The sequence below is a fragment of the Nestor notabilis genome, unplaced genomic scaffold (assembly GCF_000696875.1).
Source record: "Nestor notabilis isolate BGI_N333 unplaced genomic scaffold, ASM69687v1 scaffold15876, whole genome shotgun sequence".
Taxonomy (NCBI): domain Eukaryota; kingdom Metazoa; phylum Chordata; class Aves; order Psittaciformes; family Psittacidae; genus Nestor; species Nestor notabilis.
In genome coordinates, this window is record NW_009933458.1 from 36,772 (window position 1) to 51,681 (window position 14,910).

The 14,910-nt window shown below is 37.1% G+C and overlaps 1 protein-coding gene across 1 annotated transcript in view; it reads left to right on the top strand.

The window, feature by feature from the left end:
- OLA1 (Obg-like ATPase 1) overlaps nt 1-14,910 on the top strand; it is a 98,784-nt gene that overhangs the window by 35,002 nt on the left and 48,872 nt on the right. The window contains exon 3 of the mRNA XM_010016888.1: nt 11,682-11,857. Coding sequence (XP_010015190.1) covers nt 11,682-11,857 — 176 coding nt within the window. The remainder of the gene's footprint in view (nt 1-11,681; nt 11,858-14,910) is intronic.

Sequence of the window (14,910 nt, forward strand, 5' to 3'; positions counted from 1 at the left end):
GACTAGTACTGTTAGAAACGAAGATTTCTACCCAGCCACACCTTGGGAACATAATGAAGTAGTCTTAGTACATTCATATTGCTGCCCCCCTCCCTGCCTTCCCAATTTTAGGGACTACGAGACACTCTGCTTTGGCAACCATGGAAAAACCCACCCTGTATATCCAGGTTTCAAGTTAATCACAGCATATGTTTTCTTCCTTAGTTTCTAACTTACTTGCATGTATTCAGTATAGGGGAAGGGAATAAACAGAAGATGTTTGCGTAAGTGCATAAAACAATGCATTCTGTCAACTATTGCTAAAATTTGCCAGTAGATTCTTAAATTTTTTTTTTGAAACTTCAACACACACACACAAATATCTAATGTACTTTTTCAAGGAAGGCAGAAGGCATTTGCTTAGTGTGAAAGTAGTTACTGACTTTAACTGTATCTAATTAAACATAAAACATTTTCTTGACCATATGAGATTCAGATAAAGAAGCTTGTGTTGTTATTTCTTGCATATCTGTTGAGTATCTCCCTTGTCACAATCCCTTAACGTAATCTGTTAATGGGATTTAGTAAAGAAGACGACAGTGGCTACTAGATGGTGCCAGATAGTTACAGAACACATCTGACATGTAGTTAACCATTGAAGTATAATGTTACTAGTAAGAAAAGCAAATCCGTGAGTTTAGGGATTACTTCACTGCTCAAATGTACAAGATAATTAGTTCTCTACTTACAATGTAATTGGTCAGCCAATCTGTAGCAAGTAATATGCTTAGTTTTCTGTTGGGATGCTGGTTTGAGTTTTATAAGGAAGAAGGGACTAACATCCAAAGTAAAATTATTACATTAAGATATGAATATCAAACAGGAAACATTCCAAATCCCTTTTATCAGTCTATCATCTCAGATAAGATGCAAATCATATATTACCTTTTGGTTTTGGTATTTCAGGTGCTGTTCTAAAAAGATCATTTGATATGTCTTGAAATTCCAAGCCTGTACTGTTATGTGAGGTCCTAAGAACTGTGGTATCACTAATTAATTTATTGAAAATTAATCACTGCATGTGAAAAACTGTCTCTTAAGCAGCTAATGATTTAAATTTTTAGATTATTATTAGCAGGATTTCTATGAATAGAAACCAATAGGCAGCACTCTTATAAAACGTGAATTGATTTGCAAAGGATAAATCTGGATGAACTGTATTACTGCTTTTGCATTAAGTTTATGTAATACGTTATGAACGTGGGACAGATTGTCCAGAGGGAAGGTTGTATGATGAAGCATGTTTATATAAGGTAAATTTACTGAGAGGCTTTTTGTTTTTGTTTTTAAAGATACTTTATTCACTCAGCAACACGGTACTTTGTTACAAACTTATGCAGGGCATATGTGTACATAATGGCACCAATCAAACTATTTTTGCTTAAGTCTTTATCAACTCTCAGTTTTGTTATATGTTGGCTGGTCCTTCCTGTAGTGTGTTTACTACTCCTCATCTCCATTGTGCAATGAAATAGATCCTCGGAGGAGAAACATTCAGATATGGAGAATAAGGTTCCTTGTTAATACATGATGAGCTACATTTACAACTCTTCTAAAATACTCTTCTTCCAAAAACTAGTTCACACTTTTTGTAAACAATGAATGATTTGTAAACATAACTCCGCCCTCCTCCCCCCCCATCAAATTCCATAATCCATTTTTATCATAATTTTGTAAGGCACTGCAAGAAGTTTGACAATTTTGTAGGACTCTTATTTTATTGTAACGATGATCTATTTGAAATTTCAGAATATTTGGGAACTGCTTGATAACTAACCACTTGTAGCTGGAAACTTGTCATTACTCATTTTTGTCTAGGCACTTACATAGCTTAAGACATTGCTTTAAATGTTTATGAAGAGACAATGCCTTATTGAAACAATTTTACACCCTTTGTTGTGGGTTCCAGGAGGATTATGGTTCTGCATTCTGTGCTGAGCTGAACGATTCATTCTGTGTTCATTATTTTACAAAGACTAATAACCCTCCAAGGTGTTGAAGATTCAGAAAAGCACATTGAGCTGGCTCTGCACAGGAGCCAAGGTGGGCTCAGCAGAGTTTAGTGGCTTGTGCTTTGTTTTAGCATTAGGCATCTGACGTGGTTCAGTATGAGTACAGTCGTCGTAACTGCTGTGCAGTGCTATGCCAGACCAAATAAAAACATCAGGGCTCCAATGGGGTTTTTTTTGCTATTGCTCCATCTTCGGTGTAGTCAGTCTGTGACCCAGTGCTGTGAATTACCCCATCTGGCAAGTATGTACCATACAGCCACTCACTCACACCCCCACCCACCCACAATGGGATATGGAGGAGAATTGCAGAAAAGGTAAATACCTGTGAAATGAGATAAGAATAGTTTAATAATCAAAATAAAGTAAAATACAGTCATAGTAATAATAAAAAAGAGAGATGAATAAATCCCCTCAAAAACCCACAAATGATGCACAATGCAATTGCTCACCACCCGCTGACCAATACCCAGCCTGTCCCCAGGCAGTAATCAGGCCCTCCTGGCAATGCCCCTGGTTTATATACTGCACATGATGTGCTGTGGTGTGGAGTATCCCTTTGGCTAGTTTGGGTCAGGTGTCCTGTCTCTGCTTCCTCCTGGCTTCTTGTGCCCCTCCTCACTGGCAGAGCACGGGAAACTGAGGAGTCCTTGACTTAGAGTAAGAACTACTTAGCAACAACTAAAACATCAGTGTGTTATCAACATTATTCTTGGACTAAATCCAAAGCACAGCACTGTACCAGCTACTAGGAAGAAGATTAACTCTATCCCAGCCAAAACCAGGACACGCAAATGAATTGTCTGTGAATAATTAAAATGTTTCCTGTATATCTGGTCATTCAAGGACAAACAGAATTGTTCTGTGGGTTCTGCTGATGGCTGCTAGTTGCTATTTATGATCTGTGTAAATATATTGTCTTAAAAACACAGTTACTGTTAGCAGTTATATTTTTTTAAGGGTGAGTCTCAGAGATTCCAGGTAAGACTGGACACTGTAGAGCTTGGCAGTGAACATTCCTAAAGAACAAGTCTTGATGAGTGACTTCCAGAAAGAAGAGGTAAAAGGTACCATGGAGGTGGAGGAAGTAATATGAATACACAGATATATGGGCATATTTCTACTTTCCAAATGGTTTCTGTTTAGGAAGTATGTTTTTGTACAGTGCAGACACCATGAGATTGCAAATACATGAATTCCAGTCTGCTTTTGAATAGGAACATTGTCTTCTATGAACAACTGGATATGTGGTACACAGAGGCATGTTAAAAGTTACCCACTGATATTTGTGGCCCGACCTTCCTGCATGTGCTGTCCTCCGTGCAGGCAGTGTTGCCATGGGAGTGCTTACCAGGGAGGGTGATACTGTGGAGGCTTTCCCTTGTTCCTGTTTGCTTCTCCTTTCATGAGTTCAACTCACAAGGGAAGGTTTGCAGCATTGGAACAGAAAGTAACATGGGACAGAGTGTGGCTGAACTTCCAGAGACAAGAGCACTTGTCTCTGAAGTAGATGTTTACGTTCTTCAAGCTTTTTGGCTTTTGGACATTTTGCAGTAGTCCAAGCTACGTTCCAAATGCCTCTTCTTCCGCAGAAGGGGCATTTTTCTAAATCACCTTGTGTTTTAGAAAAATCTGAACAGAGAGGCTAGTTTTTCCTAGGGAATTCTTATTTTAAACAATTTAAGTGGTATGTCAGCCATCTCGAAGTTTTATATTGGGTACTGCCCTTCCTAGTCTTCTGATAGTGAGTCCATGTGAGTTACCATGTTCTGTGATCCTGGGTAAAGTTTGTTGCAAGAAAGGTAACCAAGGAGTTTGTTCCAAGCACTATTTGGTAGGCAGTGCAGTGATAGCATTTCAAATATATGATCAAGGGCAGTCAGAGCGAGCCCTCTGCAAACGGAGGCATGAAGGGCTCAAAGATTTATTCCTTCAGCTGTCAAATAATGTCCTTTACCTAGTGTGACCAACTTGATAGCAAATCTCAGCAGGTAGAAGGTTTTGCCTGCAGAGTGTTGACTACATCCCAGTGGTGCTAGGATGAAAGAGCAATGGCAAGTAAACACATTTTACATCTGAAATAAATCACTAATATTTGTCAGACAGACTCAAGGGTAAGGGCGCTGGAACAGGATTGTACAGGTAAGCTCATTGGAGCGACTGTCTTGGTAACAACTTTTCTCTGTTAAAACTGCTTCTGCCAGGAAGAGAATTGTGGTTTCTTCTGCCAACTGATGTGTCCTGAAGTGAATTACTTTGCCTCGCTGTTTCCCGGGGAGGTTATAATTCTCATCTCTGACCTTGTGCGGTACTTGCTTGATGAGTACTTTTATGCAAATGTAAATTCTTTGTATGCTCAAGAAGTTGATACTACCGTCATTTAAACTCCTGTATTGCTGCTACATGCTCTCATTGTGTGTCTGCTGGTGCAGAAATAGACTTGCCCTTTTTTGTCAAATACTCCCAATAGATTTGATATTGAAAGGACTGCCATTCAGCCGCTATTTCAGACTTTTGGGGAGGGGTGCTTGATTTGCACTCTCTTGACTGGTGCGGTATTAGGGCTCAGCAGGGTAAATGTAGCTGCTTATCTTTTATATAGGTGAGTAATGAATTTGAGTCCTAATACCGCACCAGTCAAGAGAGCCCAAAGCAGCTGCTTTTACCATCCTGTGTCTGTATAGCCATATGGTACGCATAAACTGTAACGTTGTGTTCAAAGTAATTAATGCGGCAACTAATATTCCAAACTGTTTTTCTGTTGCTAAAAATCAGCTGAACTTGAGAATAAAAACAAGTGTGTTTAATGGGAATTAAAACCTTTTCTTATATTTCTACGATGCAGGTAAAACAAAATAATTATTGCCACAGTGACTGCTTGCATTTTAAATAAATTTATACATATTATTTTAAAAAAAAACTAGTTAACTTTAAAATATGTAAGTTTTCTTGTCATTTAGGGTTCTGTGAAGCTGATCATCAAGAGGGTTGCAAATCATTGGCGGCTTCTATTTTCAGAGTTCCACATCCCAGAGTAATTTGCTTTAATTTCACCCAATTTAACCCATACTTCACACCATCACCATTCAGCTTTAATAGCTATGTTCTATGCATAAGAAAAGCAGATAAATGTCCACAATTAGACTGCAAGTGATTACAACTAGTTAGGGCTTTATGAAGACAAAACTTAAAGGGCTGTAGCACAAAACAAAGCCATAAAAGATGTCTGAAAAAATTCTTTCTTCAGAAGTCAAGGTTTACTACAGCGTTTTATTTAATGTTTTTTGTACTTGATTTTGCTTATGTTGAAGATGTAGGCAGGTGCACCTTCTTCAACCGAAAATTACTCTGCTTAAAGAATATTAGGTTTGTGTTACAGGTGATTAATTTCACTTGAAATTAGCTTGCAAGGGAAAACATGCTAAACCTAGTTTATTTGTTGGTTCTTTGTTAACACGGACTATGTTGAAGAAGCTGTAAAATGTTGACTCTGACAATATTCTTTTGCCCTTCTAGTCATGAGTATGCATAGTAAAATGTACCATCATCAAAGTTTAATGCATTCTTATAACGTTAAACGTACTTGTACCTCAGTCAGAAATAGCAGTATCTTTTGCTGTTTAAATCTTTATAAGACTGATGATAGCATGTCAAGCCAGTCTAAGTGCAGATATTATTTATAATTTAATGTTTTTGACACTTGTAGTCTTGTTTCTTTTGATAGCTCAAAGAAATTCCCAGCTTCTAGCCCCCCACCCAGGATACCCTATTTAATTCTTTTTGTTCTCTCCCCCCCATTCCCACCCCAGTAAGTGGCCAGATAGATATTATTACTCGTTTATTTCAGGGCTTATAATAGGGTGCATATATGTATGTGTACTGTGATGTGCCAGATCAGTCTGTGATGAGCAGCTCTTTTTGATAATAGTTGTTGAACGTATGCTGGAGAGGAGATGCAAGTATCAATTATTCTCTAGGTCTGGGTTTTGGTGGTGTTATTAAACATTCTCTTATAGCTTATTGACAAAAAAGGCTGGTCATTACCCTAAATGCCGATGGGAGTTCCAGCATGTGATGCGGTTCAGATTCTGATGAAATTGTAAATATCCCTCTTAATTACAGCATAACATATACCGATGCTTACCTTTCGTAAATGAATACAAGATGCCAAAACGCTGTTATGTGGAGCTTAATATTAGCCAAATATTTGGTTCCGTTCCACTTTAAGGGTAAGGCTAATTAAAGAAATGAAGCAACTGAAATATCAAATATAAATTAATCTTGAAGATATTAATTTCCATAACTGCAATTAGGAGCAGAATAAGATAAATCTAGTAGTTGTATTTTGTTTTGGTTTTTAGCATCTCGGTGGCGGCTTGGAGCAGCTAGAAACAAAGTTTAGGCTGTAAGCAGCTTCGTTTTTGTGTCGAACTAGTTTTATATGCTATATCATAAAACTTTCAGTCCAATCAGCAACTACATTTAAATACCGCAAATTGTGGCAGCAAAACAATAATTCTGCTGATTAGCCCCTTTCCATTTCTTGTAAGTGAACTGTTTATGCTGTTGAGTACCTTTTGAAAAAAGAAAAAGCCAAAACAGCCTTGATTAGTCAAGGAGTAATTGGATGACTTGATTTTAGCAAGAGAATGAATTGGTTGATGATAGCCTGTAACTAAGTGTAGTGGTTCTGTTCAGATGAATACATAACATACAGTCATCAGATCTTGACAGGTATAACATAAGCAATGCAAAAATTTGTGGAGGCTGAGAGGTAAATTTTGTCAAAGAATTTTGAAGCTGATTCTTGAAAGAAATGGAAAGAAATGTGCATGCCATTAGATGATGCTTAAAATGTGGTATTTGTTACTGCCGTGCTGTATACATATTTATGTGCTATTACTTTTGCATGTGAAGAAAAGATGTAGTCTGTGTGTCCTGGTTGCCATCAAGACCTGACAAATAGACAGTTCCTGCTCTTCCTCAGGGAAAAAACAGAACCAGGTTTCACGTCTTCTCCAGCCAGTTGTGCAGTTTTGTGGATCTTTACCATCTAGTACCACTTGAAATCAAAGTGGAGAACCAGCCATCATTCTGTTACTTCTTTACTGCTTTGTTTAAAATATTTCTGGGCCCACCATGCTTGGACTAAACAGCCCAGATAAAGTGCTCAGCTGAAGATAAGTCCTTCCCTGAAACTGAAAGATCTTTTAGGTTTGGGCCCAATGGCAATGGAAGAGGGAGCTGGATGTGGCAGTAATTGTTTCCAAGCTCCTCATTTCTAGTGACTACAGGTTAAGTCATTACTTTTGATGCTGTTAGACAGCAAAATGAATTCTGCTGCTGTGTTATGCCTTACTGTGTTATGCTGTGTTATTCCTGTTTAAATACTTGCCTTGTTTTAATGGCAGTATCTACATGCCACTTAAACATTATGGGAATTTATCACAGCAGATTTGTTTACTTACAGCAAACTTGGTGTTTCTAACTCTGTAGTCTGTTCTTTTACACTAAAGGAAGTAGCAGGAGTGTTTCTTTCAAGCTAGAGTGCAAATCCATCAGCATTTTCTGGGAGACTATTTAGAAAAAGTTCGATACTTAAAACATAAAGGAGGTGGATTCTGCTCAACTTCCTTTTGAATAAATTCTGATAAAAATATACCTCTGGTGAGATACATGAGACACCAGAGAAGACATAAGCAGGTTTTTTTAGATAATGAAATTACTGGTTAGTGTTTCCCAGTTTACCTTCCTGTATTGCTGTATGCTTAGCTTAGTTGTTGCCAAACACACTTCTTTGGGAAGATACTGAGTAAGCCTATTTTATGCATATAGTTTTTCCTCCCATTTAGGAAACTGATTCCTTTTTTAACTCTTACAGTAGTATGCTATAGTTTCCTATAGTAGATGGAGGGCAGTTTTGGAGCACAAACAGTATAGCTTTAGGAAGCAGGCAAAAGGAAGGTGCTGTGGTTTGGCATAACATTTGAAAAATGCCACGTTCTTCTGTTCTAAAAGCAAATGCAGTTGATGAAGACATGGGATTTTCATTACATTCATTGGAGAAGATTATTGTCCATAGGCCATACTGTCTTGAGAATGCAGTGGTATGGCTAATTTTGGAGAAATTAATATAAAATAGATTTTTTTTATTTCCCTGGGAAGAATAAGTAAATAAATAAAATGCCATAGTGAGATGTTTACTGTTTGAAATTCAGAATATCACAACTTTTTTTTTTGAGACAAGTTTTTTAGCACGTTTGGAAAAAATTTGGGTTTTTTTTTTTTTTTTTTTTGTTTTTTTTTTTTTTTTAATGAAAGCTTTGGAAGCTGGACCACAGAGCTCAGCAGCCAGGAGCCTGGCAGGTGTAAGCGTGCTGCAGAGGAGGGTGTGTAGACAAGTTTCTGACCTTGGAAAGGTCCCTTATCTTTACAGAAGTTGAACTCTCGTTATGTTAACAAGACAGACACATTGTCTTTTAAGTTCACCATATTTAAACACAGCTCATAATCAGAATGGGGTTTACTTCGCTCTCCCTTTTCCTTTCCTTCTCCCTTGAGTTTTGTCTCACTTTGGGCTAGGCTGTCAGTCAGAGGCTGATCTGGTTCAGGTTGGCAACTGAAGTCAGCATTGGCAAACCTTGAACAAGAGATTCACAAATATAGCTCAATGCCTGTTGCTTATCAAGAAGTGTCTCTCAATTTATGCTAAAATCTGGACATTAATGCCAGCTTGGCCTTTTGTATATATAAAATCTTATACCTACCACTTCCTTATGGACTGTGGCTGTCTCAGTGGGAAGAGATTTATATTTCTTTTATCTAAGTGTTCCTGATGATGTAAGAAAAAAAAGTGCCATGATTAAATTGATGTAATGGCTTTCCTATTTATTTAAAAGGGAATTGTGTGACTTTTATCAGCATACCTGTTGATAGGTTTTCTCTTTTCCAAGCCAGGAAAATGCACTTTTCCTCTAAATGGAGAATTGAAAATTTAAGCTCAAAATCCAACGTTTTAATAGAATATGCGACTAGTGTTCATTTCTTTTGTAAGAGTCAAGCAACCCAGTGACGAGGAGAGAAGGCTAGATTGTTACCTTGAATGGGAAATCATCAGCACAGTAAAGGAGCTGTTTACCTGAGCAAGCAACTGCCTGTTGCCAGACATGGGTCTCTGTCATCGGTGTGGTCTAAATGTGCTGCAGGATGGCTGCTGATACAGGGTTGAGGACAGCTGATGGGAGGAGGAGTCTTGAAGAAAACTCTGGCAGCACATTGAAAGTGTTCATGGATTGAAGAGTTTAGTGGACTTGAGAATAAAGTTGAAACGTATGGATACAGTTTTACCGGGGTAGAATTGCACTGAGTTGGTTTTGGATGAATAAAGGACTGGATGTTTTTGTAAAAAAGGAATGGGAATATGTGAAGAAATGAAGATAATTGCTAGAGAAGTATGTTACTGTTGCTGAAGAAAATGGAAAAAATGTAACAAGTATATAAGCTTTAAATAAGTGTTTCATTATTACTGATTCACCTTACACTTTCTCAGAAAAACCTTCATTCTTCCTTAAGACCAAAACTTTTTACATTTTATTTTTATATTCTAAATGTAAGACCTTTATAGTCATGCAGCTTTTCTCTTGGCTGTAACAGTGGGTTTTGTTATTATTATTTTTTAACCTGTAGACACTTAACTGCAGAAGGAAGATACGAACAACTTGAGAATGTATTATTTAGATGGTAATGGACAATTTTTCCTTGATACAAAGAAGAAAGATGTAAATCAGAGCAGAGCTGCTGAATTATATTTTCTAGTATTTGTTCATCTGAATAGCCCAAGTTCCATTGAGTCAGCTGCTGACTCAATGATACGGATTTATGGAAGGCAATGGCTACAGCATCTCTTCCTTAATTGCCTGGCACTGGTATGGGTTAGTGTAGTGAGTTTCCATTTGACAGAGCAGCCTGCTCTCCCATCACGGCCAGCATCGGAACTGGATCGATTGCTGAGGTTATTTTCCTTGTACCAAGGGAGCTCATTGATGATCTTTGGAGAGAGACAGCTGATGGGAGAGGAGGGAGCTTCTGGTAACCACTGTTTTAAAGACTTTTCATAAGTTTATGTGAAAATTATTTTGACATTTGGCTGTCAACATAATTTTAAACCTGTTTACCCTGTGTTTTGATGTAAAACCTTTGTTGCTAAACCCACTGTTTTCCTTAAGTTAAAAGGTAAGATGAAGTTTTCAGATGTGCGTGACAACAAAGAACCAAAACTTTCTGTATATCAGTTAAGAAATTGTTCATAGCTTACCCTGTTTCCTATCTTACATTTTATATAAGAAATGGCTTGGGTTTGTTTGGTTTTTTTTGGTTGGGTGGGTTTTTTTCCTCCCCGTGCAAAAAAACCCCACAAAAACAAAAAAACCCAAAAAACCCCCCAATAAACAGTTGAATTTTATTTTGATAATACTAAAGTAAAATTATTTTCATGGTTGATATCTCAGGCATATCTTTAATGTTACAGGATAGGCATACAAGTATTCTGAAAATTGATCCAGGAATAAGAAATAAACTGGTTTTAATTGTTAATATTTTTATTTTTAAAATAAATATTGATTTTTTGGGGGTGGGATTTTTATTTGGTGATGCTGCTTATCTGATAATTTAAATCCTAGTTGAATTATGTTGCCAGATTGTCTTCAGAAGGGCATGAAGTCAGCACACATGCTTCAGTAATATCTGGTTGTTTTAACCTTATGTTTCCAGTTGGCAATTTGAAATTATGGCTTTAACTGCACTTTAAATATGTGATAATAGCATGTGTTTCTAATAAGGGCCAGCACCATTTTGTTCAGATAGTGTGAATGGTTGTCACTCATATATGACAAATGCACCTTCATCTGCTTCTTTGATGGCCCCCTAAAAACCATACCCTCAAATCAGGCCGATGAAATTAGCTGCTGTGTAAATTGTGTGTCTGAGTGGTTCATTATCTAATCACCGTCAGAACCACAGTGATAAAGTAGATTGAAACAGGGACGAGGTCTGCCAGATGATTTCAGGCCTTTTTCTTTTTTTTTCCTAAGCCTTGTTTCCCTTGGAAACACTAAGAGTCATTCAGAACTTCAGAATGCTTTGTCTAGAACTTCTTCTTTGCTTAATGCATAAAATTGGCCAGCCAGTGAGGGCTGCCAGAGTGATTTGTAAGGTTTTCTTTCCATGACTCATTACTGTGTGTATTAAAATGTTCTGTGACGTTCAATTTTGCTACTGTGTTTGCCATTGCTGGGTTATGTACGGTTAAATACAGTGATACCTATTTTCAGGACAGTTCTAGCCTGTTCCTGTTTAGAAGAAACTCTTAAAGATGTCTGTGTGCTCTCCTGAAATGGCAAAGTGCTGTACTTTATATCTGTCTACATAAAGCTTTGGATTCTGGAGTTGATATGTAAATTAACAGTCTGAAACAGTATGATGTAAAATACTGCAGGTGATATCTGTGTATGGGCAGTATGACAGACCTACTGATTTACTTTTTATCTGAAACTCTTGTGACTCTTCACAGTATGTTGTAAATACACTTTTCTTGTCTTTTTAGTTTAATATGTAATTTGTGTTGTTCTCATTTAGGAGCATTTGAAGATGATGATATCACTCATGTTGAAGGAAGTGTAGATCCTGTTCGTGACATTGAAATTATACATGAGGAACTTAGACTTAAAGATGAGGAGCTGATCATGCAGAGTATAGACAAGCTTGAAAAAGTAGCTGTAAGAGGAGGAGACAAGAAATTAAAACCTGAATATGTAAGTATATGACCTGTAAAAGTAGGTCATTAAGTACTCTCTGTGCTGAACTGAAGTTTTTGTCTTCTTGGGTTTAGTTATTGATCTCCCACATGTATAATATGATACACTACTGCTATTTTTATATGTATTTTAAACTAATCATTATTATGAGTTGATTAGAATGGATGATTTGATGTGTCAACAGTGTAAATTTTCACTGATAAAGCTAATTATAATTTTTCAAATTAACCTGTTGTTTTCTTGCTGACACAGCTTATATGAGAATTGCCAATGCTTTGTCAAACTTACATGAGTGTTTAGCTGTAATTCACAGTCCAGCAGTCCCTTCTGAATTATTACTGGTGTTAAGTTCTAGTCTGATGTTGATACTAGCATTCCTGTAGCCACCAAGTGAATATATTTTCTTGGTGTAGATGTCCTTTGTGTCTTTTAGTGCATGTTCAGTAAATACTGTTGAAATTAATTTTAGAATGTTGTTGTAGAAAGCTGCTTAAATGAGCTCAACTATCACAGGGTAATAGTGGTGTTTCTTTGTAAATTAGAAATGTATAATAATTATCAACTTCCAAGTATATTTTTGTGAATAATTATCTTACTGCCACTTGACTTTTGAGTCTGCTTTACTTTGCCAGTAGTCTGGTATTAATTTTTCTTCATTAATCTTGCATAAATATTTCAGGTGTTATATAAAGCACATTCACTAATTATTACAGCAGTGTATCAGTAAACTATTTATGCTTAACAGTTAAGTAGTAAAAACAGTGTTCTCTCCCATGGCTTTTTAGATAGCAAGTAGTAAGAAAAACATTGTCACATCAGTGCTGGTGTTAGTTTATCAGCATTGAAGTGCAGTGAAATTTTTTGGCCCTATGTAACGTTTGGGAGTGATTAGAAACTGAAAGTGAACATCCCTGTCCAAAGTGTTCATGATTCCATGTTAAAAATCACTTCTTTGGTAGCTTCTGTTGGTGAAGAACTAGTCTTCATCTGGCTTGAAAAGTACTTTATTCCTTGATTGGTCTGAGCCAATAAAAATAACTTGTTGGATGATTTGAAGGCTTTCACGTAAGCCCAGAGAGAGAAAAAGGTATGAAGACCTTCATTTAAGGTCTTACCTGACGAGTCAACCCAGGCTCGGGTATACGTGGGCAGTGATTTTTACTGTTCCTGCAGTTTCAAATAACATTTCACCTTTTAATTAATCTTAATGAAAGGGGCAAGTAGAAATCCTGTCCGTAGAGAATTAAAAATTCTAAGGCTGAGTTTTACATTGGTATGAAATGGTGAAAATTATTTCAGTGGTAGGTATAGTTACTGTTGCAGAACAGCTCTTAACTCATTTTAACTCAACTGCTCTTAACTCATTTTTTAACTACAGGAAGTTGGTATGTATTTGAAAACAGAAAATGTCAGATTATTCTCAAATCAAGTGAGACAGTAAATAAAATCCTCAAATCTAGAAACACAGCTTAAATTAACTAAAGAAAACTTTTAAATCTGCATTATTAATCTGTTATTACCCAGCTTTATTTTCTCATCCTTTGTCCTTTCAGTCTCCTGTTATTTAATCTATAGTTCACCTGTCAAAATGTCTTTGTCATCTTGTGTTTGTAACTTACACTTCCCATCATTCCTTGGGTTTTTTTAATCCTTCTTTTATGAACACATGCACCAAACCCACCAAGTTCTTGAAGTCTTGTTGCTCTGCCAGTTCTGTTCTCAGTAACAGCTACACTTGACCAGTCTCAGCTGAGTTTGTCAACAACAATAGAGGTTTCAAAGGCATTAAATTCCTTTGTTTCATGGAAAGGGGTGGCCAAACAGAATGGAGAGGCACAAATTAATGCTCCCCATGAGACAAAGGCTGCACACAGGAACTCCAGTCACTAGGGAATCTCTTCAGGGAAGTGCTGTGGGGCATAACGTATGTGAGCCCTGCTGATCTTGGATGTTCTTGCTTGTCTTCCTTTGTGACTGGCATGCTTGAATTGCAAGCTAGACAGTAGATCTTAGTAAAACGGGCTTTTTTAAATGGTAAAGGCTTGTAAAAGCTCTGCCTGGTTATTTTTCCTGGTAAATTGTTCCTTAAGTCTCATTTTGCAGCTTCTACAAATAGGTTTGTGTTGCCTGAAGATTGTAACAGCAGTTCTTGGGCTTTTCCAGTGAGTAGATGTGTTTGTTTAGATGTTCAGCTGCTGGGTTGTGAGGCTGTCCTGCACAGTTTGCTTTGCCTCTTCTCTTTAAACATTCTGTGTTACAGAGGCCTGTGGTTGCGTTTATATTGTATACTGTGTGATTAACTGTGTGGTAAATGGCTTATGGTACTAGGAGAGAAACCATAGGGGATTGGTGAAAAAAAAATTAAAGATTATGCCTCCTTAAAGCAGTACCAAATCTTAGGAGTGCTTTGGCTGTTTGATCATTCTGCACTTCCCAAATCTGTTGCATTTTGCAGTTGGCTTGTTTGGGTTTGCCACAGAGAATTCCCTGTGGTGTTGTTTCCATGCAGTTTGTGGCTGCTGTTCAAGGCTTCCTCTTTCCAGGGCAGAAAAGTAATTAAGTGACAGTATAGAGTAGAATTAATACTTTTTTCCAAACAAGTTTTCTTCAGAAATGGGAAAGGGGCAGAGGAGAAGGAAAGGGCTGTGAGAAAACATATTAGGATTTGCCTTTTAAAGTTATTTACCAGTATAATACATAGCCATTGCTAATATTCTGTTCTTTCCATAGCAGAGGTGCACAACAAATGGCTCTTATCTGTAGTTGGAGTGTTCCCAATCATTTTCCCTAGGAAAACTAGGCAATTACAAGAGAAAAAAAACTCTTAGTATTTGCAGGTTGGTTTGGTTTTAAGGCACAATGTTAATGTTTTAGTCTCTTTCATTGTTTTCCTTTTGCTATTATTTTAGGAGTAATTTAAGGTAAAGACGTGAATTTCTTTAGAGTTTTAACGTTTGAGAGTTGTGAAAGTTTTGTGGTTTATCCAGAGAAAGATATTGCAAACTTTCTTACCTGTGTCACTTTCAGACTTTTCATTGTCTTGTGTGCCC